At 38.5% G+C, this 23,666-nt stretch overlaps 1 protein-coding gene across 2 annotated transcripts in view; it reads right to left on the reverse strand.

The window, feature by feature from the left end:
* The window catches only part of ubr1 (ubiquitin protein ligase E3 component n-recognin 1), a 57,533-nt gene extending 35,773 nt beyond the window's left edge, over positions 1–21,760 (reverse strand). The window contains exons 1-13 of one of the 2 annotated variants that reach the window (XM_052145100.1): positions 21,525–21,760; positions 15,571–15,836; positions 12,710–12,788; positions 11,904–12,014; positions 7,222–7,349; positions 5,818–5,956; positions 5,320–5,382; positions 5,080–5,203; positions 2,609–2,713; positions 2,407–2,495; positions 1,619–1,717; positions 507–664; positions 76–175 (exon numbers count right to left, since the gene is read on the reverse strand). In XM_052145100.1, the coding sequence (XP_052001060.1) occupies positions 76–175; positions 507–664; positions 1,619–1,717; positions 2,407–2,495; positions 2,609–2,713; positions 5,080–5,203; positions 5,320–5,382; positions 5,818–5,956; positions 7,222–7,349; positions 11,904–12,014; positions 12,710–12,788; positions 15,571–15,836; positions 21,525–21,560 (1,497 nt within the window). In that variant the 5' untranslated portion in view covers positions 21,561–21,760. Of the gene's footprint in view, positions 1–75; positions 176–506; positions 665–1,618; positions 1,718–2,406; positions 2,496–2,608; positions 2,717–5,079; positions 5,204–5,319; positions 5,383–5,817; positions 5,957–7,221; positions 7,350–11,903; positions 12,015–12,709; positions 12,789–15,570; positions 15,837–21,524 lie in introns of both variants that reach the window. The other variant, XM_052145099.1, reaches the window with a different exon arrangement.
* Between the last annotated feature and the right edge of the window lie 1,906 nt (positions 21,761–23,666).

The raw sequence follows: 23,666 nt of genomic DNA on the forward strand, positions 1-23,666 counted from the left end.
ACACAAAATGGAACATATTAAAGAACTATACCTTTAATGCATTTCAGCCAAAACATTCTAGAGAAACAGAAGTACCTGCATACAGCGAAGGAAACCAAGAAAGACACGAAAGCCTTCGAGGAAATTCACCCTTAGCTCCTCTGTCCATACGGAGGGCTTACTGATTAGAATGTACCTGATATCATCAAAAATAAACCAACCTGCATTAAACCAACTTGCAAAAAAATAAACATTTTTATTTTACATGATTTTAAAGGTGAAGTGTGATTTATGTGTCATTAGTAAAAAATAATGATGAATGTTTTCAAAGGAGCTTCCTGAAAACTCCACCTGTCTGCCATTGGTCAAGCCAATGGATAGTTCAGTCACAACTTCACACCAATTGTTGAAACAAAATATTGCCATGTTGTGATGCTCAATCAAACGGACCCATGTTTTAATAGTGCCTCATTAATTACACATATCACCTTCAACTCTATCTTGCGTGTGGTGGCTATGGTGTTTACCTGAGGTCATGGAAGATCACTTGAACACGGAAGAACTTGTCGGAGTTGTAGCCCTGAAAGTGGAAGCGGTTGTTGTTGTCCAGATGTTCCCTCATCATCTCCATCACAGTGTCTATGATCACCTTTATGACATTGCCCTCTTCTATCAACTGCCTGGCCTGAGAAATCACAGTACAAAGATGGCCTCTTGTGAATAGATGGTAATGAAACTGATAAAGAAAAACTGCAGCAATTGTCTTCAGCTTAAGGGGAATCTGTTGTCGAAAGTCTACATGTTTTCCATTTTAATTTTTTTTTTAAACTCTTCTTTGATACAGAATTACTGTTTTACTGTTTTACATTTTATTGATTTTTTTGAATCCCCTTTTCTCCCAATTTGGAATGCCCAATTCCCACTACTTAGTAGGTCCTCGTGGTGGCACGGTTACTCACCTCAATCCGGGTGGCAGAGGACAAGTCCCAGTTGCCTTCGCTTCTTAGAACGGCAATCCACGTATTTTATCATGTGGCTCGTTGTGCATGACACCGCGGAGAGTCACAGCATGTGGAGGCTCATGCTACTCTCCGCAATCCACGCACCACTTACCACGCGCCCCATTGAGAGCGAGAACCACTAATCGCGACCACGAGGTGTTTACCCCAAGTGACTCTACCCTTCCTAGCAACCAGGCCAATTTGGTTGCTTAGGAGACCAGGCTGGAGTCACACAGCACGCCCTGGATTCAAACTCGTGACTCCAGGGGTGGTAGTCAGCATCAATTCTCGCTGAGCTGCCCAGGCCCCCTAGATTAGTGTACTGTAATGTGTAAATGTGATTCTAATTAGTGACCAAGAAATACTCAATATTTCTTATTTGTTTTACTGCATTTAATACAGTTTCTTTGTTTTCCAGTTTTCTAAATCCTAAAAATTGGTTTATCTCCTGGTTTCAATTAGATTTTGAATCCCAACCTTTGAACCCCACTGTAAGTCACATGGAGTGCCAGTACATGATACGTCAATGCATCCCTGCTTTGAGATTAATAAAAATGTGTTGGGCTATATAATGGATTACACAAAGATGCTACTACACAAACATGACTGTGGTAATTTTAGAGAGTTATTCATCGTACCAGAGTGGGAACAGTGAAGATTTGCACAGACAAGGCTGTGACTGAGATATTCCTCTGATGGTCATCACTAATGAAGTCTTCCTGAAGCTGTTTGTAGTGCTGAAATATGATGTATACGATGTCACATGATTAACATCACTCAAAAAATTTTATAATCATCATCACAGCTAAGCATAATTTTGTACAGTGTGTGAAAAGGCCAATGTACTGAAAATAATGACTAAGTTCAGGCTAGAAACTCTGAATGGCGCTTTTTATCTGTAAGCCAATCAGCTCGCTAACGTGATATCTCAAGTCATTCAGCTCCCATGGTGTAGCTAAAAGGTCCTTTGGCGTGTTATCAGGTAGCCAATCAAATTGCATATTTCCACTCCCTAAGATTTGTTCAGTTTGTAAGTAAGCAGATTTCACTGCAGCACGCTGCAAAAGTTCTCTAAAACCCTCCAATAATACCCCAACTTCACAGGTCTAGATCTGCTACACAGGGATTTAATCTGTCTAATTGTGCATGCAGAATGTCTTCTGTTTTTTTCCCCTAACTGTACAGCAGTAGCAGCAGCATGTCCACATGCTTAACTCGGTATGTTCTAGCAGTAAAAAGTCTCTGTACTCATTCTGCAGCAGCAGCGGCAGTGTAGCAGATCTAGTCCAACAAGACCAATATCTTATCAACATACCCACATTAACATGCTAAATCTTTCCGAGAGTTGTCATGACTGAACTGAGCATGTGACAACTGTAAAGCTCCAATAACGTTCAAACAATGAGATGATGTGGTAAAATGATACCTCAGTGAATTTCATGGCAAACTGCCTCTTGTATTCTGTGCCCATTAGTAAGCTACTGAAAATCAACTCGTGGACGACCTTGCGGGCTCCTGAGGAGAGTTAAAGAAAACTAGGTTTACAATTGGTATTGATATCCAGATTTGAAACATCTTTGAGCTATTCAAATTGCATTATCTGATTAGTAACAGACCACAAAACTGACCTTTATATAGTTTGGCGTCATGAAGCATGACTCGACTGATCAGGCAGAGTTTATCATCGTCAGCACTTGGCTCCAATGCCACGTGGCAAAACACCTGCCTGAAGCCTACTAAAGATCAAACAAGGACAAATGTCTTAAAACATTATTTACAAAAATGAGCTTCATGGCAGCTTTTAAATGTGCATTCAGGAATTCTGTTCGTAAGGGAATGTTCCGTGTACAATACAAGTTAAAGTATGTTGAAGTGGCTTACATTGGCTTACACTGACACCTAGTGGCCTGGAAGCTGCATCATTTAAACAGTAGGTTTCAGTTACCAATAACATTGTAGAAATTCACTATGCACAGTAAACCAGGATTAATTTAGTGTCCAATAACAGGGCAGTTACTGAGATTGAGCGAGTAATATTCACCTGGTCATGTGATTTTAAGATGAATGCCCCCATGGCTGCCCCCTCTTTTTAAAATGTTCTGACCGGATGGTACATTTCTTTGAAAGCCATACGTAACTGGCAAAGTTTAACCCTCTTTTTTTTTGAGCAGCAGTTGCCTGACAGGTCAGTAGGCGGTGTTTCTCTGCTGTTTCAACATGTCAAACACATGTTTTCAACCACCACTCTGAATGTGGTTGAAATTAACAAATCTCAAAATGTTTCGGACCGCATTTGCACCTGATCCTAGCAGCGTCCCGTTTCAAACTGACAGCCAAAATGCATCTCAAAAATAGTCCAGTGGTGCCATCGACTGGTGCTTTTCAAAATTGAGGCACCACAGACTATTGTTTTTGCAAATGGCCTATAATGTTTCTCCCAAAAGCTGCACCAAATACTACTCGGACAGTAAAATTTCTTAACGAATATAATTAAGTTCAAACCTGTTTTTGCAACAAAATATAAAATATTCAGTAACGAACGCATAAATAAATGTGTTATGTCAGATTGCAAATAACTGTGCATATTTCTGAGCTGCCGAACACTCCACACAGGTGCTTTTATATTTTATACGCTGTCAATCATGTACAGCACAGTTTCAATTATTGGCCATTTATTGAGAAATCCCACTCATTTGAGAGCTTGAGCAATCATCATAGAGAAGCTGGCCTTCCAAACAGGACAAAAAAAAAAACCAGATTGACAGAATAATGAGGACCCATAATGAAATTTAATTTAATGATAATTTAAAGCCTCTCGTCAAATCAACATCAATCTTTAATTCCCTGTAATCTAAAGGCCCCGATATACTTCATATGAAATCGAAGAAAGAACTGGTGTGATGTCATTTAGAACCAAATCTGGCCAAAAAGAAGGTGTTTTTACATTCATTTCAGTGGTTTGTAACAGCTCGCCTGGGCGAACATTTAGGAAAACGTCTTACCGGCTGCTACACACATTCTTACTGCCATTGGTCCATGTCATCAGTAGGTGATTAATTTGAGGCTGAGAGCTAATTTCCATTCATGGCGTTCTGACAGTTGAGATCAGTCAACATAAACACGCCACCGTGCAGTTATTAGCAAGCTGGTGCAAATGTACCTACATCTGCATGATAATTGTGTAGAAACATTATCAATCAAGCATTTTTTTCTTTTTTGATTTAGTATTCAAAATGAATCAAATCTACTCAAATACTCTCAAGTGACCATTCACTCTTTTGTTTTATATGCTGCTTTACTCATCTGCCTTCTGCAGCGAAAGCCATTCAAACATCTGCCCATAGTATGCCCATTATCATTCTTTTGTCTTTAATCTTTCCATTAACACTCTTTTATATGACAATCTTTGCAGTTGCATCAGCGGCATCACAACTTACAATGACAGAGTGTAATCAGTGTATATTATTGGCCCCACGTAGCATGTTAGCACATTAGCATCATGAATTTAGAATGTAAACAAGACAAATTGCACATTTTCTACAGCATCAAGTGGTTAAAAAAAAGCAACTTTTACTGATCTAGTGTGAATTCTACTCATAGAATTAGGCATGAAGTCATTGACAACACATTTTAATATCACATTAGTTGATGCTATACATGTAGTCTTGAACATCCTCATATTTTTAAGTGCCTGCTAAAGCGGTGTGGCGGGTGTCTGAATGTTCGCAAACAGTATAGCATTGCTCGGCTGTTTCGAACATCCTTTTTACCACTTCTTCCTTTTTACTAACTTCTTCAGAAGTATATCGGGACCTTAATGGTAATGGTTTTGAAGCACAGCTTCAATAGCGCTTTATGGGCTTTTATTCGTCCAAGGTCTTCTATTGCCGTATTCATATAGAAAACTTTATTTCATTAAAATATTGAAACGCACAAAAAAGTCATATGTAATATATATAGATTATTTATACATATATTAAACTCATTATTGCCACATTTCTTAAGAAATGTCATGAGACGTCACGTTTCCTGTGTAGTTTCGCCACTGAAGTTTCAATAGACTTAGTGTGAACATGCCTTAATGCTCTCCATTCTCTACCTGAGTAACTGTTGATCTTCTGGAACCATGTACCGAGTCTGAGGGCAAAGGTCTGATGAGCCATCACAGCTGTGTGAAGGATCTCCACCCGCAAAGGCTGCTGGGTAATTTGCTCTGAGTTATGCTGCAGAGGAAACACGGAGACGGGTGAACGGATACTCTGAATTATTCATTGCATATATAAAAGCCTTGATGATGGGAAATGAATGTATTGGAAAAAAGTAAAATGAGGATGTTTACCCTGATACTCTCCTTGACTTGTTGACAGGAACTTAGAGTACCTCTCTTAACTGCTCTCCGTCCCTTTAATAATAGTAACAGCACTAATGAAAAGTTTGTTTGTGCAATAGAAGAATACTTTTCTTTGCTGTAGGGAATGTCATTATTCTTTTTAACAAATATAAATATAGCTAAGCTTTGAAATGAATATGTATTAAAACTGAAAAATTATTCAACATTGAAAGCTTGTACGCATTACACTAGTAGACTTGTGTTTATTAGACAACGAAGCATTCCTTTTTGACCTCAAGACAATTGACTGGCGATCAAAATGAGTAATATCTCATTGAGGCGGTAAAAAGAAACAATTTGTACTTTTAATCTTAAAAGGCTAGTTCACCTCTTTGATTTCCATGAAAGATAGGTAGTCATACAAGTTTGTAACAACATGAAAGAGAGAAAATAAGAATTTATAAGAATACTATTTTTATTAAATATTTAATTATTAAAATACCACACCTCCTTGTCAATGACAGCAGTGCATGTTTTAGCCTCATTTGGGTCGCAGTTGGTAGCTCGCTGAAGTGTGTAGATGACATGTTCGTATGAGTGATGTTCATCATTGTAGAGCACACAGAAGTAAGTGTCCTCCTTCACTCTAAACACAACATAAATAACACAGTTAGTCTTTAATACAAAATAGTAAATGCATGCTAAATGTTTGAGTGGTGCAGGATGGGGCTAGTTTTCCCACAGTTTGCTATACTCAGTTTTACTCAACTGAATATTTCTCAGGGAAGTGATCTTTGGGAAAACAAATGTTTATATAGACACAAACCTGATCTGATCTTATCTAAAATCCATATTAGGTACAGTTCACCCTTCAAAAATTAAAATTCTGTCAATTTACTCACTCTCAAGTCGTTCCAAACCGGTCTCACTTTATTTCTAATGCGGCACACACAAGCAGATTTTTTTTAATGAATATAACAAACTTTCTTCTCAATAAAATGGCAAATGGATAGTGGTGCATTTTAAGGTTAAAAATGATAATTCATCATTCTCTCACCCTTATGCCATCTCAAACTCATATGACTTTCTTTCTTCTACAGAACACAAACACAGGTATTTTGATGGAGACACGATGTAATTGTATATCCATACAATGCAAGTCAATGGGGTCCAACACTTCCCAGTTCCAAAAAGGACATAAAAGGCAGCATAAAGGTAGTCCATATGGCTTATGTGGTTTAATCCACGTCTTCTGAAGCAATATGAAAAGTTTTGGGTGAGAACAGACTAAAATGTAAATCCTTTTCGACTAAAAATCTTGCTATCTGCAGTATCCTAGGCAATCATGATTTTATGCTCACTTTTACATCATCACGCTTCGTACATGTACACGGGCAGAGCGCTGATACATTTTGGTCTGGATAACCTTTTATCTGCATTAATGTCCTTTTTTGAGCTTGGAATTGTTGGACCCCATTGATCTTTGTTCGTGTTCCGCAGAAGAAAGAGTCATATGAGTTTGAGACAGCATAAGGGTGAGTAAATGATGAGAGAATTATCATTTTTGGTTGAACTGTTATTTTAAACAAGAACCCAAAGGTATAGAAGTAGTCCATGCAAATTCTGTATCATATTCCAAGGTTTTGATGAGAAACAACCCAAAAAAACTTTAGTAGTATAAACGAAATGTCAGTCATTTGAGTTTAGAACAACATAAGAGTACATTATGACAGAATTTTCCATTTTGGGTGAACTATTCCTTTACCTGTTTTGCACTAAGCTGCATCTCTGGCCTGCAACAGGAAGTAGTACCGTTTAAACCGGTAAGATAACCTCTTTTACTAAACTTCTCATGGAGCAACATGTAAAGTATTCTTTTAGACATTGTGTGTTTAACATTCATTCATTTACTTGGGCTTCAGCTCTTCTGAGAGTTCATCATTCTCCTCCCAAACCAGCATGTCAATAGTGTAACTCAGCAGCACCTGGAACAGCAACTGAGCCCGTTCCTGGAGGCCTGGATCCATCACACATTCATCCTGTAACACACATGCACACATACACATCTGTGATTTCATAACGGCAGATTTCATGCAACAGATTTCATAACTGCATCTGGTCATTCAGGGAAGATTGTTCAAAGCAAGAGATGCTAATAATCGACTAAAAATCATTATCAGGCGTTCCAACTTTTCACTGTTGACATATAAGTTCCTACAACATTTAAGCTTAAACTGCTTTCCTTTATCAGTGTAAGGTTGATGCAGGTAGATTTCTGCCCATTACCGGCTTTCTATCCAATAAGTGTTGTGTGCATACCTCTTCATGGATTAAAGTCAAAAGCTGAGAATAGCTCAAATCTCAAGTAACCATTGTTTTCTTGCTATGTCAGATTTTTTATTAAGCTGATTTTTGGAAGTAATCAGCATATTGATGTGCATGTAAACAAGCTCAATGTCACTTGTTTTAGATGTATTAGGTGAAAGTTCAGCCAAAGCCTACATTTCTGTAATCATTTACTCACAATTATGTCTTTCCAGACCCTTAAAATGTAATTTTTCTACAAAAGGAGTAATGCTATAGGCACTATTTTTATACAATGAAAATGAATGGTGATGGGTATTATCGGGCTCAAAAACTGGCAAAAAAAAAATCCTTTAAAAGAAGTCTATATGACTCGTCAAAACACATGTTTGACGCCAGTGACCATCAGCGAACCAATTCCGCTTAATGTCACTGAGATCAAAACAAGGCTTAATGTGCCATATTTAAATGTACGAGGATGCAAATGAAAGAGCTAAGGCGGACACTCCAGTGAATATGGATTTAAATATCATTTAGAGTTTTTACTCTCGCAAAAAGCTATCGTTTTGATTAAGAAGTCTTGGAATATAATATACTAAGTTAAGGACTACATTTATGATATTTTAATGATACCTTTACTGTCATTTTTGCAGCTCAACAGCATCCGATCCCATCTGCTTTTATTGTACATTAAAGAGCATTAGGAACATTCGGTAAAATGTCTCCTTTTGCTTTCTAAATAAGAAAAAAAAATTGTGTAGAGTGAAATTGACAAGTAAATGATAACGGTTAGTTCATTTTTGGGTGTAAATCCATGTTATGGTTTCATTGCCATTTTAAGTATTTTAGGGGCAGAAAGCTTGTAGAGACAGGATGTATAATTGTAAACTCTCATAATGTATTTTTCTACAAATCCTCAATACTAGAAGATCATAAACTGAAACTTCTAAAAGCCAGTCCCAGGGGGGCCTGGGTAGCTCAACGAGTAAAGACGCTGACTACCATCCCTGGAGTCACGAGTTAGAACCCACGGCGTGCTGAGTGAGTCAAGCCAGGGCTCCTAAGCAACCAAATTGGACCGGTTGCTAGGGGGAGTCACGTGGGGTAATCTCCTCATGGTCGCTATAATGTGTGGTTCTCGCTCTCGATGGGGCGTGTGGTGAGTTGTGCGTGGATGCTGCGGAGAATAGCGTGGAGCCTCCACACGCGCCATGTATCCGCGGTAATGCGCTCAACGAGCCACGTGATAAGATGCGCATATTGACAATCTCAGACGTGGAGAGAACTGAGATTCGTCCTCCACCACCCAGATTGAGTCGCTATGCCACCACGAGGACTTAGTGCATTGGGAATTCCAAATTGGGGAGAAAAGCCAGTCCCAGTAGGTAAATCACCAATAAAAGTGCTTAGCTACAGAAATCTGAGATAATTCAACTGCGTAAGCTGGGAAAAATTTGACTTTCCATAAAGCATGACAAGAGTGCTTTGAGCAGCATATGTTTGCCCTTTCGGTTTAATGGCAAGCTGTCATGTTCATTATGTGAAGGTTTAGATCTCCTGACAGTAATAAAAGCCAGCCTGGGGCATTCAACACAAAAAGGCACCTGCTGTTTTCCAACAAAGGTGAGGACGTGGTGACTGGCCATGAGCGTGTGTGGATCTGGAGTCTGATCTTATCAGAGTGGATCTATCAAGTTATTTGAACATTGAACCAACACCATCTGCTTTTAAAAGTCAGGCCTTCTCCTTGAAAATGAGCCAAAAGCGGCACACTAGCCATTTTTCATAGCTACAAATCAGACACAATAATATTCTTGACTTGTGTTGTAGTTACACTGCAGGTTACTAAGGTTTTCTTATAGTAAGAAACCAAAAAAATATCAGAATCGAATAATTTTCATGATGTCCAGTTTCCTTAACTGTTCTCGAACTTGCATTTGGTCACTATTACTATTGTATATATTGTTATGTTATTATGAGCTTTATTGTAATCAGTGTTTTATGATGAATTAATTAATTAATTAATTAATTAGGTTTCCAAATCTTTAGTTTGCTTGTTAAGTTTGTTTGTCAAGTACCTTGCCAAGATCCTTATAATTTGTCGCATTACACCCTGGAAATTTGTATAAATCCAATGTATCATTTTACAGCTGAAAATAACAGGTTTAATAATTTAGATAAGTTTAGATTTGTGACCAGCCCCCTAAAGCCTAAAGTATACTTTGGTCAGATACGAATGCTGAAAGTCTGCGTACAGAACGTGTGACGCAAATCTCGTCATCGGTAGAGTGCTCGAGCACTGAACACATGCAGCCGATTTTTCCAATTGCGTATTTTCTAATTGGAATTATTTGCACTAATTAATGTGTTCACAAGGTGGCAACACTCACATTTGAGCTATTGCTGTCAATGTTAGAAGATGTAATCGCCACTAACAATCATCAGGAAATGAAGGTAAAAACAACAGTAAATGTGCTAGTCGGGTGTGTGAGGAGGTCAGGAGATACCTGCATTTGTGTAGCGAGTCTAAAGGAACATAAAGCTATCTTTGAAAAATAGTCCAGTGTCTCATAGCAGTCGTAGCGTGCATGTGCCAACCGCATGTGTATGCACGCACAGTAATGTGGAATATACCTTAACATGCTCATATTTTAATGTATGCAGACGTGGAGCAGTCGTGTCAAAATGGTTCACGTACAGTAAACTTGCTCTGGTCACCTTTCTAGGTCATCAGTCACCCTTCAGATCACATACCTTGCTATTTGACCCCCACTTGACATCAAATGTAGTGGTTTTGATTACTTAGATTAAAACTGGCTGTTGCATGAGGCTTCCATTACTAGTAGTGAATGGTAATGAGTTTAAGAATTCAAAAGGGCTTTGGGATAAAATTGTGGCAAGGCACAGGTTAGGACAAGGGTTAAAAGAGATTTCAAAGGCTTTAACTATCTCACTGAGTAACATTCAGAGAATTATTAAGAAGTGGAAAATGCATGGCACCACCAAAATCTTGCCTAGATTGGGCCATCCCTCCAAACTGGATGACCGTGCCAGGAGGATATTGATCAGGGAAGCTATCAAGAGGCCAAAGACAACTTTCAAGGATTTTACAAGCCCTTATGGCTGAGATTGATCGGTCTGTGCATGTGACAACAATCTCCTAAGCTTTACATATAGCTGACCTGTATGGCAGAGTGTTAAGAAAGAAGCCTCTTCTGAAAAAGTGCCACAATAAGTCTTGTTGGAGGATTCTGATGCCATGTGGCAAAAGGTTTTGTGGTTAGATGTTGGGACTGGACAATTGGTCCGGATTGATGGGAAAATGGATGCTGCCATGTATACCCAAATGCTTGAGGAAAATCTGTGGCCCTCTGTTTGACAACTGAAGATGGACAGGTGGTTCACCTTAATGACCTTTAACACACTGCCAAAAAAAACACAGCAGTGGCTTACAGATAGTCAGGTCAAAGTCCTTGAGTGGCCCAGTAAGAGACCTGACCTAAATTCAATAAAAAACATGTGAATGGACTTGAAGAGAGCAGTCCATCGACACTCACCCCACAATTTGACTGAACTCAAACAATTCTGCAAAGAACAATGGGCAAATATTCCCCAATCTAGGTGCGAGAAGCTAGTAGATACATTTCCAAACAGATTGATGGCTGTCATCAAAGCAAAAGATAGCTCTACAAAGTACTTTTCAGTCCCTGTTCCTCTAGTTTTTCATCTTAAATAAAAAAAAATTCGTTACTTGAATGCTGTAAGGCACAATATCTAAATAAAACTTAGATTTCAGGCTCCAAGACAAAAAAAGTGACTATTGCAAATGAGTATGATGATTTTTTATAGGCAATGTATAATTAGGACAAAAATTAGGCATTAGGTCTCTAATTATTTGGGAACATACTGCTGAGGGCAGTAAACACAATAAGAATTGCATTCTTTATTTATATACTGTATAAATATTTTTTCCTTAAAAGTACTAAAAACGTTTTGCTGATTGAACTTGATTTGTTTAAAGGAATCACAGTACTAATGTCTGAGCCCTGCCTGAAGATCCCTGCTTTCTGGTGTTGCATCACAGACCTCCTATGTGTCACTTTCCCACACACTTTGTTTTTTCCCAGGCTTGAAAGAATGTGCTGGAATTTACAAATGCCAAAGTGTTCTGTACCACTGGTCAAACTGCTCTTCTGACCTCAAGGCAGGAAGTTAGTTCATCAATTGTGCTCATGGAAAAATATACAACTGTATACAACATAGAAGAGCTTCTGGACAATGAACTGTACCGTTTCCATAGAGACTGATGTGCCGGGGTCGTGTTGGGAGCAGCAGGGTCCGGTCTTCCAAGCCTCCAAGTCTCCGCAGTCACAGAAACCACCTCCTGCTGATGCATGCATCTAAGATGGTGTAAAATGTTTGTTGTGCAAAATAAGTTTTTGAAACTATTCTAAAAAATTTAACATTTAAATTTAAATATCAAAACCTCACAAAAAGCAAAACTCTACTTTTAAAGAGAACAGGGCTTAAAGGAACAATTCACCAAAAAATGAAAATTCAGTAATTATATACACACACTTGTATGTTGATATTCTTCAATGAAACGCAAAAGAAGAAAATATTTTTGCAAAATTGTTACATAGCTCTTATCATACAACAATAGTTTGTATAGTGACCGGGGGCTTTTTAAGCTCCAAAAAGCACACAATAGAACCCATAAAAGTAGTCCAAATGACTCGTGTGCTACTTTACATATCTGCTAAAGCCATACGATGGCTTTGTGTGAAAAAACGAATTGTTATTCATTGATAATCTTCACAAACCATGCTTCAATTTACTTGCCTGTTAAGGAGCTTTACAAATATGGTCACTATGAACTCCCACTGTATGGCAAGCTACATAACATTTTATTAAATCTGCTCCAAGGAAAACATAGCATATTGGTTTAGAGTAAATAATGAAAGATTTTAACTTTATGGATGAACACATTTATTGTGAGAAAACTATCAATACTGCAGCAAAACTTAGTTAACTTTAGATTGTTGTTTATGCCCAACACAAGATGATAAAAACTTATCATATAGAGTAAGTGTACCTTGTAGCGATGACTTTTGTGCACGCTTTTCTGGAAGCATTCCATGCAGAGTACACAGGTGGGATCTATCGCACACTCCCTGCAAATATATACAGAATAAGAATGTTTTAACAACCTGGTAGACCTTATACACTAGATAAGAAACTTCAGATTCTTTTTGCAGTAATTTATAAACAAACGCAAGATTGATATGGTCACAACATATAATGTTCAGCTTTCTTCTGGGGCTGCAGCAAGTTACACTATTTTCAGCAGCAGCAGGACTCTTCAGAAACTCCACAAACGTACAATTACGTGTGCATGACTCAAGCTGAAGGATCAATGGCAAATAAGGATGTAGAACATGATGAAAATAAACTAAAAAGTAGTTTAAACACATGTGCCAAGTTCTAAGAAACATTATCTTTGTTTTATATTTGCTTCATGTGTTTTTGAAAGTCCCCCTAGAAGACAATTTTGAATTAAAGTTGGATTAAAGATAAATGATGGCAATAATTAAACGGTGGTTCAGTTGTAACTTGACTGAGAGCTTTTCAATTGTCAGATGTTTTGATTATTTTCAACAGGAGAAAAAAACATTGTCTGGTTTTTGAGAGGATCTCACTGGTGTTGTGATGTTTTCTTGGGGTTATTCCATTTGACAACGTAAACTAAACTTACCATGCAATATAAAAATATTAAATTATCAGATTTTTGTAAACGTATTGAGCTTGACATTTTGACTATTGATGAAGGTCTCCAGAACCCTGTAAGACCCCCCTTAAACATTACCTGTTTAATGTTTGTCACATGAAAACAAAATGCCTTAGCATGTTGTCAATGCCACAATGACATTGATTTGAGTTTTATATATATATATATATTACTTTAAAATAAATCTGTTTAATGACTTTTTTTTATGTAAGATTGTGCCAAACTACCCAATAAGTAGGGCTGATGTGGTGGCAAATTTTTATCATTGCGGTGGTTAAGGGCCAACCACTGCCAGTGAATGGCTTTGTACGTTGGGGCAGGGGAGGGATGCGCACAAATTAGGCAGAAAAGGTGTGTCATTGAACATGGAATAGAAATTAAATCCTTTATAAAATATCACAAAAAAACCATACTTCCAAAAAAAAACTATTAATTTGCATTGGTTTTAAAATGTCTGTTGGTTATTGCACCAATAGCCTATCTTATATGACGGTAGCAAGTATTACGCCCCCAGGCATATGTTTGTGTTTTTCTTTTCTCTGCGTGTGTGTGTGTGTGTGTGTGTGTGTGTGTGTTTGTTCCCCAAGTCTCTTGATTCCACAGGTTCAATCAAGTGCAGATGCTTTAATCTATCACTGCCAAGCAATCTGCTATACAGCCAATCAGCTGTGAGAACCTGAGGAATGGGAGCCTATATAAAAACACCCTAGACGGCTGACCTGACGTGACTCACACCTGCATGCCTGTTGCATGCGTTTGTTATACAACTTAATTTTCTTCCTGACATTTTTGATGTTGTTTCTGAATTGGAACAGGTCAGGGGCCCTGCACATTTTTGCAACACGTAGTTACTAATAACATTGTGTTTAGATACAATAGGTAAGGAGGATTTGCAACTATTTGTTACTGTACCTGGCTCCTACCCACTTCCAAAGATTGAGGATTGTGTAGATAATTAGCAAAATATGTAACTAAACTGGATTTACTGAGAGAATATTGGCAGGTTTCTTTAACAGCTTGAGCCTCAGAGATCTCCACTTTTATGACACCTGATCACTTCCTGCAGTACTCTGTAAAGGCCTTTGGAATGTGAAATGCCCCAGCAACATTCCAACGATTGGCAAGAATTGGTTCTAGCTGACATATCGAGTTGTAATGTAAACTATCTAGATGACTTGGTAATTTACTCCCCTGACTGGAAGCACCATGACATTGTTCTTAGGGAAGTGTTCAAATGTGTGCTTTAACTTTGAATCTTGCTAAGTGTGAGTTTACAAAGCCACCATTACCTATTTAGGGAAACAGGTTGGAAAAGGGCATGTACAACCTGTTGAACAAAAGGTTGCTGCAATCACTGCCTTTACAGCACCCACTACAAAGAGATGGTGCCATAGATGTCTAAGTAAGGCTAGGTATTATAGGAGTTTTTGTAAGAACTTCACAACTGTTGTTACCCCACTTACCAATTTACTGAGCCCCTCTTTAAACTTTGAGTGGACAACTGAATTCCAGAAGGCATTTGTCACTGTAAAAGCTTTATGTAGTGCTCCTATACTTGCTGTTCCTAATTTCAGACTACCATTTAAGTTGGAGGTAGATGGCAGCACTTTAGGTGCAGGAGCAATCCTGTTACAAGAGAGCAAGGATGCAGTTGACCATCCAGTGTGCTCCTTCTCCCATAAGTTCAACAAGCATCAGTTAAAGTGTTCCACAATTAAGAAAGAGGCTCTGGCAATGCTACTTACTCTCCTGTAACTATAGTAGTCTTTACATAACACAACCCATTGACATTCTTGTTTCACATGTATAACCACAACAAGCGCAGTGGGCACACCTCTGTGGGGGGTTGTCATGGTGATCCAAGCATCCCTACCGTTAAGGCTTTTCCAGCCTTATAATGACAATCTTTGTTGCGATCGCAGGACAGTTACACCACTTTTTGACATTATGCTTAAAAAATGTATCAAAAGTACATTCAATACATATTAATTGTAGGAGATGCGTATTCCAGTTATTGTACATTTGAAATGCATTTTTATATTTTTTGAAAAGATTCATAGGTCATACAACAAAAAATAGGCACCACCTCATTGCCCCCCAAAATGTGTAGCAGTTGATGGTGACTGCATAAACTGTGAAGTCATTTATTGAGGGGATTTCACTCTAACCTGCAGGAGTAGACTGTCTCGCCTTCTTTAAAAACACGTCCACATTGCTGAGAAGATGAGCCGCTGTTACACTGCTCTAACTTCTCCAAGCCAACACAAGGGTCCTCCCCAAAAAGGAAGCACTCCAAGTTATAGAGAAGGCGTTCCTGAATGTTTTGGTCCTCCTCTTGTTGTTGTGACTCCGCCTCCAGGCAGTAAATGAGGGGGACTTGCTCTCCCACATAACGTAGAATTGCAGCTTTTCTGTCTGAAGCCTCCAGCCATTTCTGATGGCAAAAAAGCAAGAGATATGATATGACCAATCAAATGAACACATTAATTATTTTTGGGTTTTTTTACCATTATTTTTTAGAAAGAACTGTGTTTGATGTACAATAAAAACAAACTGTAACTCAAAATTTCCTCAGTGCAAAAAGACCATTCATTGAGCTGCCCATTCTTAAACTTCAGCAACTTTGACTTCACTCAAAAATACATTTAACACATCATCTCACATTTTAACGTCAATGACGACTCAATTATATGGTGTTCAACAACATGGCCTGCTTAATAACATTAAGATTATCCTTCCAACACTAGAAAACAGTGGCTAAAGTGTATTTCAAACAAGGCATCTAATCAATTCAGTCTGATATTAACACACAGTGCCCATATATGTCCAGCTCTAAAAGGACAAAATAGAACATGCGCATTATGATAACTTTATGTGATGAATAGACCAAAATTTAAGTCATTATTCACTGAAAATCCACCCACCTATCAAAGCTTTAAAATCTCACAAGATTGCCTTCAGAAAAATGGTGTTAATTCATTGTCAAGTTTGACATCATTGATGACAAACCCTATTGGTTCTAGGGCTGAAACAATTAATCAACGTTATCGACATTGTCGACAATAAAAATGTACATTGTCAAATAGTCGTTTGATGTAATTTAACGTAACATGAGATCATTTGAAACTCTAATGATGGTGTGCGAGAACTGAGGAGAGGAAGAAAACAGATCACAGTTCAGATGCACTCTAAACTTTCCAAACAGCTTCAGGTGATGTGATCGTGCCTTCGATAGCTCAGCTGGTAAAGCGGAGGACTGTAGATGATACATTGGCCATCCTTACGTTGTGAGTGGTGGTAGCGTAGTGGTCTAAAGCACATAACTGTTAATCAGAAGGTCACTGGTTTGATCCCCACAGTCACCACCATTGTGTCCTTGAGCATTGTGTCCCTGTAATAAGTGCACTGTAAGTCGCTTTTTACATGGGTTGCCAAATGCATAAATGTAAAATGTGATGTAGATCCCAAAGACGGAGCTTCAGCTCCACTTAAGCAAAACCTGCATATCAGAGCATCTTTAAAGGAAACACCCCGGCATTACATCTTTAACGCAGTTATATTTAATGCGTTATAGCTTTATTAAAGTTCAAATAATAAGGTCAAATAAACAGGTCATTTAAATAAAAAAAACTGGCATTTCTCTGTGCGGTCAGCGCCTCTTCTATGAGTTGCACAAAGTGTCCAGATCTAAAGGGGTGCGATTGAAACTGCACCCGACTGATGCACACTCTGTCGCGGGGATGATCGTCCCCCTCAAGCGCACCTGCTGATTCTAGATTATAACATGATGGCTCGTGACTTATTTAATCATAATACAGTATATATATATGTGTCACTGTGCATTTCTTATCGTGAAGAAAATTGGCAATACGCAGGTTTCTTAATATGAGAGTTTGTTATTTTGTGAGTTAAAGATGAATTGAAGTGAACAGAAAGGTGAGAGAGGGTAGTCTTTGCCCCATTAAGTTTTTGCTTGTTTTCCAATAAAATATCTAAAACTCCTTTAAAACAACATACATTTAGCAGCTATACTGCAGATGAAAAAAAATGCTATAAGAGAATATTGAATATAATATTAAAAACACTGATATTTTAAAATATAAGATGAAAAAAGATGCATCACCGGAGAAGAAGCATATTTATACTTGCTTTTAGAGAATATATCATGAATATAAGTGTATTTTATATTTACTGCACATGCAGAAGTATAACCAAGTGAAAAAACACACTTGAATTCAAAATGCACTTATATTTTAGATATTTAGTCAATATCTTATATGTTGCTTCTAAAGTTAATGTATCTTGGTTTAAGGATTTTTAGACATTTTTAAATGGAAAACAAGACAAAAACACTTGATGATAAAAGGATTTTGTGCAGTGAAGTTTTTACTGGATTAAACATAAAAGTATTTTTTCCCTATAATTCAGTGAATGTCATTTAGAGGTATTATTCTTTATTGTTAGTAAGCACACTTAATACAACATTTTAAGTCAAGACAGAAGCTGAATAGTCGGTTAGGAGCTAATGATTAATCGTTGCAATAATCGCCTGAATGGTCGAATAAACATTAGATTAGTTGATTATCAAATAATCGATAGTAGCAGCCTAATTGTTCTTGTGCGACAAAGTAGCGACAAAATACTAGTTTGCAAATGCGGGATGGACATGGCAAGGCCTAGGAGGAATTTTTTGTAATTCTAAAAGTGATAGAAAGGGTGGAAAATGAAAAACTAGGCTAAATTGTGACTGTTCTTGACTGTTCAAGTGGATCTTATATTTAAAAAAAATTACTATTTATTGAAGCAAAAAAGTTATCCAATACCAAAAGGGCATGTGTGAAAACGTTTCTGCCCCCTTAGTTACTTAATCTCCAAATCTATGGAACTGCATTAATAATGGGGTTCAGCTCGACAAGACACACACAGGCCTGATTACTGGCAGACCTGTTCAATCAAATCAACACCTAAACAGAACTTTTTTTATCAGCATGAAGTTGGCTAAAAGGTCTCACCCAGTAGCACACTATTCCAAGGACAAAATAAATTCCAGAAATGATGAGGAAAAAGGTGATTGAAATACCTCAGTCTGGAATGGGTTACAAAGCTATTTCAAAGGCTCTGGGACTCCAAAGAACCACAGTGAGAGCCATTATCTCCAAACGAAGAAAACTTGGCACAGTAGTGAACCTTCCCAAAAGTGGCCAATCTTTGTTCTCATTCTGCCAGTCCTGATCACCGAAACGCATGATAAGGAAGTCATTCAGGATAGCATGATATTTTTTATTACTCTTTGTTTTTATTGTTTACTGTAGTGTCTACAGTTAGCTGCTCTTGTCATTTACTTGCTACTTGTTGTGCCATGGAGAAACACGGCCAACATGGCTTGTAATGAGAATGCTAAATAATTGCATCCCAGATGCAGTTTATTGCTCAACCAAAATCCCAATAATAACCAGAAAATATTTACTATTATTTGGTGCATAATGCTGGACTTTAAAGTATAAATAAGCCTGAAACACACGGGGACTCTTATTTTGAAATGATGAAACGATAAAAATTATTTGCAAATCGGCATAGATTTTAGCTGATAACCGATAGTTCCAAAAAACAATTATCGGCACAGAGTAATTGGTAAACCTCTATTTTGTATCCATGAACCACAGAGAACTCTATTAAGCACACACGTATAAAGCAGTCACATATGCATACTAAATTAATCTGATAAAGAATAAGCTCAGTAACTAGTCTGGGCAACCTATTTTTTGTTAGTTCAGTCCAATAATGACTCTGAGCCTTATACCAACATAAAAAATTACTTTCCATAGAGGTATATTTTCCCCCTGGATCTGAAATCCAAAGGTCATTTTTTAGCTTTATAAGGGCATTATTTTTTAACCATATAAAAACAATGTTATCCATTTACGTGCAATACTTTAAATTAATCGATTCATCAACATAAACTCTCAATCTGAAGCTATTGTGTTAAACTAGGTTTAGAATAGAATCCAAGAGTTAAAACTTATTTTTGTCACTTTAACACAGAGACCTTGTTAAAGTCGCCATGAAATCAAATTTACCCCCAAAAATGTTTTATTAATGCATGTTCCTGGTCTTATTGTGAATGATTCATCCATTGTTCGATAAGCCGTTTAACTCAGAAATACATCACAATAGGGAAGAAAAGCTGGTCACAACTTAATTACATTGCAAATTATTTACATTAAAATGAACTTTAAATAGTTTAAAGGAGAGTGTTTGTTAGCACATTACCATATCAGCATATTTTTACTGTGGTATCCAAATTTGTATCAATAACTGTGAAATTTAATTGGTATCGGTACCGACTACTGAAATGTTTTTATTGTTACGACACTATCACGCGATTCAATTACATAGATTTGGGGGGCCTTGGTAGCTCAGCGAGTAAAGAGGCTGACTACCACCCCTGGAGTTCACGAGTTTGAATCCCCAGGGCATGCTGAGTGACTCCAACCAGGTCTCCTAAGCAACCAAATTGGCCCGGTTGCTAGGGAGGGCCGAGTCACATGGGGAAACCTCCTTGTGGTCACTATAATGTGGTTCCCTCTCGGTGGGTCACTACGCCACCACATGGACTTAAGAGAGCATTGGGAATCCCAAATTGGGAAGAAAAAGGGGCAAGATAAAAAAAAATACACGGATTTGGCAACTGGCTGTAAATGTTTACATTTCACTCACCAGTAATTGTGTAGTATAGTGGTGCAGTATTCTGCAGTGAGATCCTTTAACTGCTGGTTGAGAATAAAAGTCGTTCTGTGTAATGCGTGTCCAAAAAAGAGAGAGCTCTTTGGATCCACGCAAACCATTTGTAATGGCACGTGTTCAACAAATCAGTGTAAATACGTGTAAATATTACAAATTATGCAATTAAACAATAAACATGAAACAAAACATTTATATACTAAGTATAAAATATTAATATCATATTTACTGACTTAATACATGGATTTGTTAATTTTTAAAAAGCCAAAGTGTGACCAAAATGATGAAAAACTAACAAAATAATACATAGTCAAATTAATATTTTCGTAAAGTACCTAGTTAGAAGGTCCCCTGTATAATTAACATATTTCATATGTAAGCAAATGAGACATTACAAATAGAACAGAAATATGTTAATCGATATTGAATCAATTTAAAATTGGAATCAAAAGCATGTGAATCGGAATTTAATATGGAAATCAGTATCAATACCACTGATCTATACCCAGTTTAAAACAAATCCATTATCATTACATAACAAGCCATGAACTTTCCCTAATTCTTTTATGTCTCATAAAACATCTCAAAATCACTGTGTTCTCGCTTTAGTACGATGAAGAAATCGATCAATTCTATGGGTGTCATTTATAAAAAAATAACAGAATGCAATCAAATGTAAACAAACCAAATGTTAATGGTTAAGCTTCCTCAAAATGAGCTCAATCATTCGCATCTGGTTGGTTTACATTTGATTGCATTCAATCCCAGCAAATATAGAAAACATGTCCCTTGTGTTCATAAATGTAAAAAAAACGTTTTTGATAATGTGCTGTATTAAAAGGTGTCACACTTCCTTGACAAACACTTGCTAAGATACTAAGATAATGTGTCTCTCAGAAGGTCCAAGTGCAACCAATTTACAAGGTAAACATATAACTATTATTGAACTCTGAGCTCTCTAATGTTATATCCCTATCTTAAAAAGCCAACAGTAAATGTATGTAATAATCAACCCTCTATACTGTTCACATCTGTACATAAATTCGTTGTTAAACGCATCAGCTCATAGCTTATATTTTAAGAATAAATTCCAGAAAATACTATGTTAAAAACAAGCGATGATCTCGAATAGATTTATATTATCTAGATTAATATTTGCTATTAATTTGGTTGTTAGGTCTGCATGTGTTTACATGGAAAACATTAAACAAGTCAACAAAAAGCTGCTATCTGAGCATATGTTAAATCTTCAATAACACAGAACCTCGAGGTTTGCCACGTGGAATTAGCATATATCTTCCCCTGTCAAAAACATAACCAATAGCAAAATAAAAGACATGCATACATCTGTGTTTGAAGTTATTAAAATTAAATGTTTTACCGAGATCAACGGTCCTCCGTTTATAGACTCCGCCATGATCCAAATGCCGCAAACTGCACCACAGTTTTGCGACAGTATAAAAGTACGCACTTTGGCTTAATCGTTTACTCATTCACTAATCCAAATATATTGAAAGAAAGCGAGTGCGCTATAAAATAAATCGTTGAACGGAGTGTCTATTTACACTTAGTGCAAATAGCCCATCTTGTTGGCAGAGTCTATTTACACTAACTCCGCCCACCACTGCTCAGGCCAAACTCAAGACGGCCACGACAGATTTATTTGGGGCAACTGCTGATCAAAGAAGGCGGGCATATTAGATATTTTTGCGATAGGGTAGAAGACATTAAACTGGTTAACGGGTTAGACTTTTAGTGGATTTAAGAGATTGCATAAGAGACTATTTGCGCTTCAATAGTCTGGTGGAAACACAAGATTTTACGACAAACTGCGCCCCCATGTGCAGCTGTAGTAGCACTGGGGCTATGGTTGCCACCCGTCCCGTAAAATATGGGATCGTCCCGTACTTAAAGATAAAATGATTCCATACGGGATACGGTTTGTCCCGTATTTAAGATGGTATGATAACGTCACGTTGAAATCGTTCAGATCGCCAACATTAATATATGTTGGAAAATGTGCCTATGGTGGGTAAGGGACCGTCTGAAGAGTCCACACATTGTGCTAAAGCGTGCTATTACTGTTGAGGGTGTGGTAAGGGATCGTCTGAAAAGTCTACAAATTGTGGTAAAACTGGAGTTCCCCGTCTGTTACTCAGTCGATGTTGTGTCTCTGAGTTGACACTAGGGGTCGCTCCTGCGGAGCACGGCCATCTCTGATTTTGAGAAAAGGCCAATGAGAATTGGTGTGTGGAATTTGCATGCCACTCCCCCGTACATACTGGTATAAAAGGAGTGACGCTGCAAATACACATCAGATATCTTCTTCAGAGCGGAGAGAGCAGTCATAGAGCTGAATTCCTCTGCTGTTTCATTCATCTCTGCAAGCTGTTGGTTTTACGGCGCTTTCCAGCTGTCCTCCCCCTCGCATACTACGTTGTGCTGAGCATACACCCCTGGGCGCTTCAGCATCTGATAAAAGAGCTTACGGAGTGAATAACTTCGTTATATATATATATATATATATATATATATATATATATATATATATATATATATATATATATATATATATATATATATATATATATATACATATATATATATATATATATCTAAATATTTAGAGTGGCACAAACGGTAAAGTGTCTTTTTCAAGATGTCTTTCCGTTTGTGTGTGTTTCTTGGTTGCGGTCATTCTCTCTCCCCGTCTGATGGCCACGATCGCTGCCTCTTGTGTCTAGGTGCTACCCACACAGAGTCAGCGTTCGTGGATGGTTCATGCTCTCACTGTCTCTCACTCGTAAGAACACGAGCCACCCCAGCCGCTCCCCAACTCGGTCCTTCTACCTACGGTATGAGGCGGTGTCGGCTAGCGCTGGGGACGATATTGGGATTCAGTGGGAGCCTCTCCGCCGGGTACAACCCCACGGACATCCCACTCCGGTTTGCTTCATAGCGGACCTGCGATCTCGTTCGGAGGGCCTGACGACGATGAGATCTCGTTCGCGGCATCGGAGAGCGGGTTTGTCATGTCTGGACGCTGAAGACTCGGCTGAGCTCCCACCCTCGGGTGCGGCGGCTCGGTCGCAGGCTGACGCGGAGCTGACAGCCATGCTTGCCCGGGCAGCTGTGAGTGTCGGGCTGGAGTGGAACCCTCCACCTCCCCCCGAACCCTTGCGGCTCGACGTTTGTTCCTGGGGCCAGAGCGCCACTTGCGGCCATGCTCCGCCCCCGTTCCTTTCTTCCCGGAGGTGCATGAGGAGCTTACGCGCTCGTGACGGGCACCTTTCACTGCCAGGCTATACAGCACATCCTGCCCAGGCGGAGCTACAGGCCCCGCACCTCGTCTGCTCGTCGCCCAGCGCGTCCCCCTGCGGTACCAACACCAGCCCCGCCACAGCCCGCCCCTCGGGGCCGGCCCCGGCGCGGAGCTACCCGCAGGACGGCGATGCCCCCCGCCTCATGACCGGCCGCCAAGAACCCTAAGAAGGTTTCGAAGAGACCACTCCAGCACTGGCTG

The sequence above is a fragment of the Xyrauchen texanus genome, chromosome 16 (genome assembly GCF_025860055.1).
Source record: "Xyrauchen texanus isolate HMW12.3.18 chromosome 16, RBS_HiC_50CHRs, whole genome shotgun sequence".
In the NCBI taxonomy this organism is placed as follows: Eukaryota; Metazoa; Chordata; class Actinopteri; order Cypriniformes; family Catostomidae; genus Xyrauchen; species Xyrauchen texanus.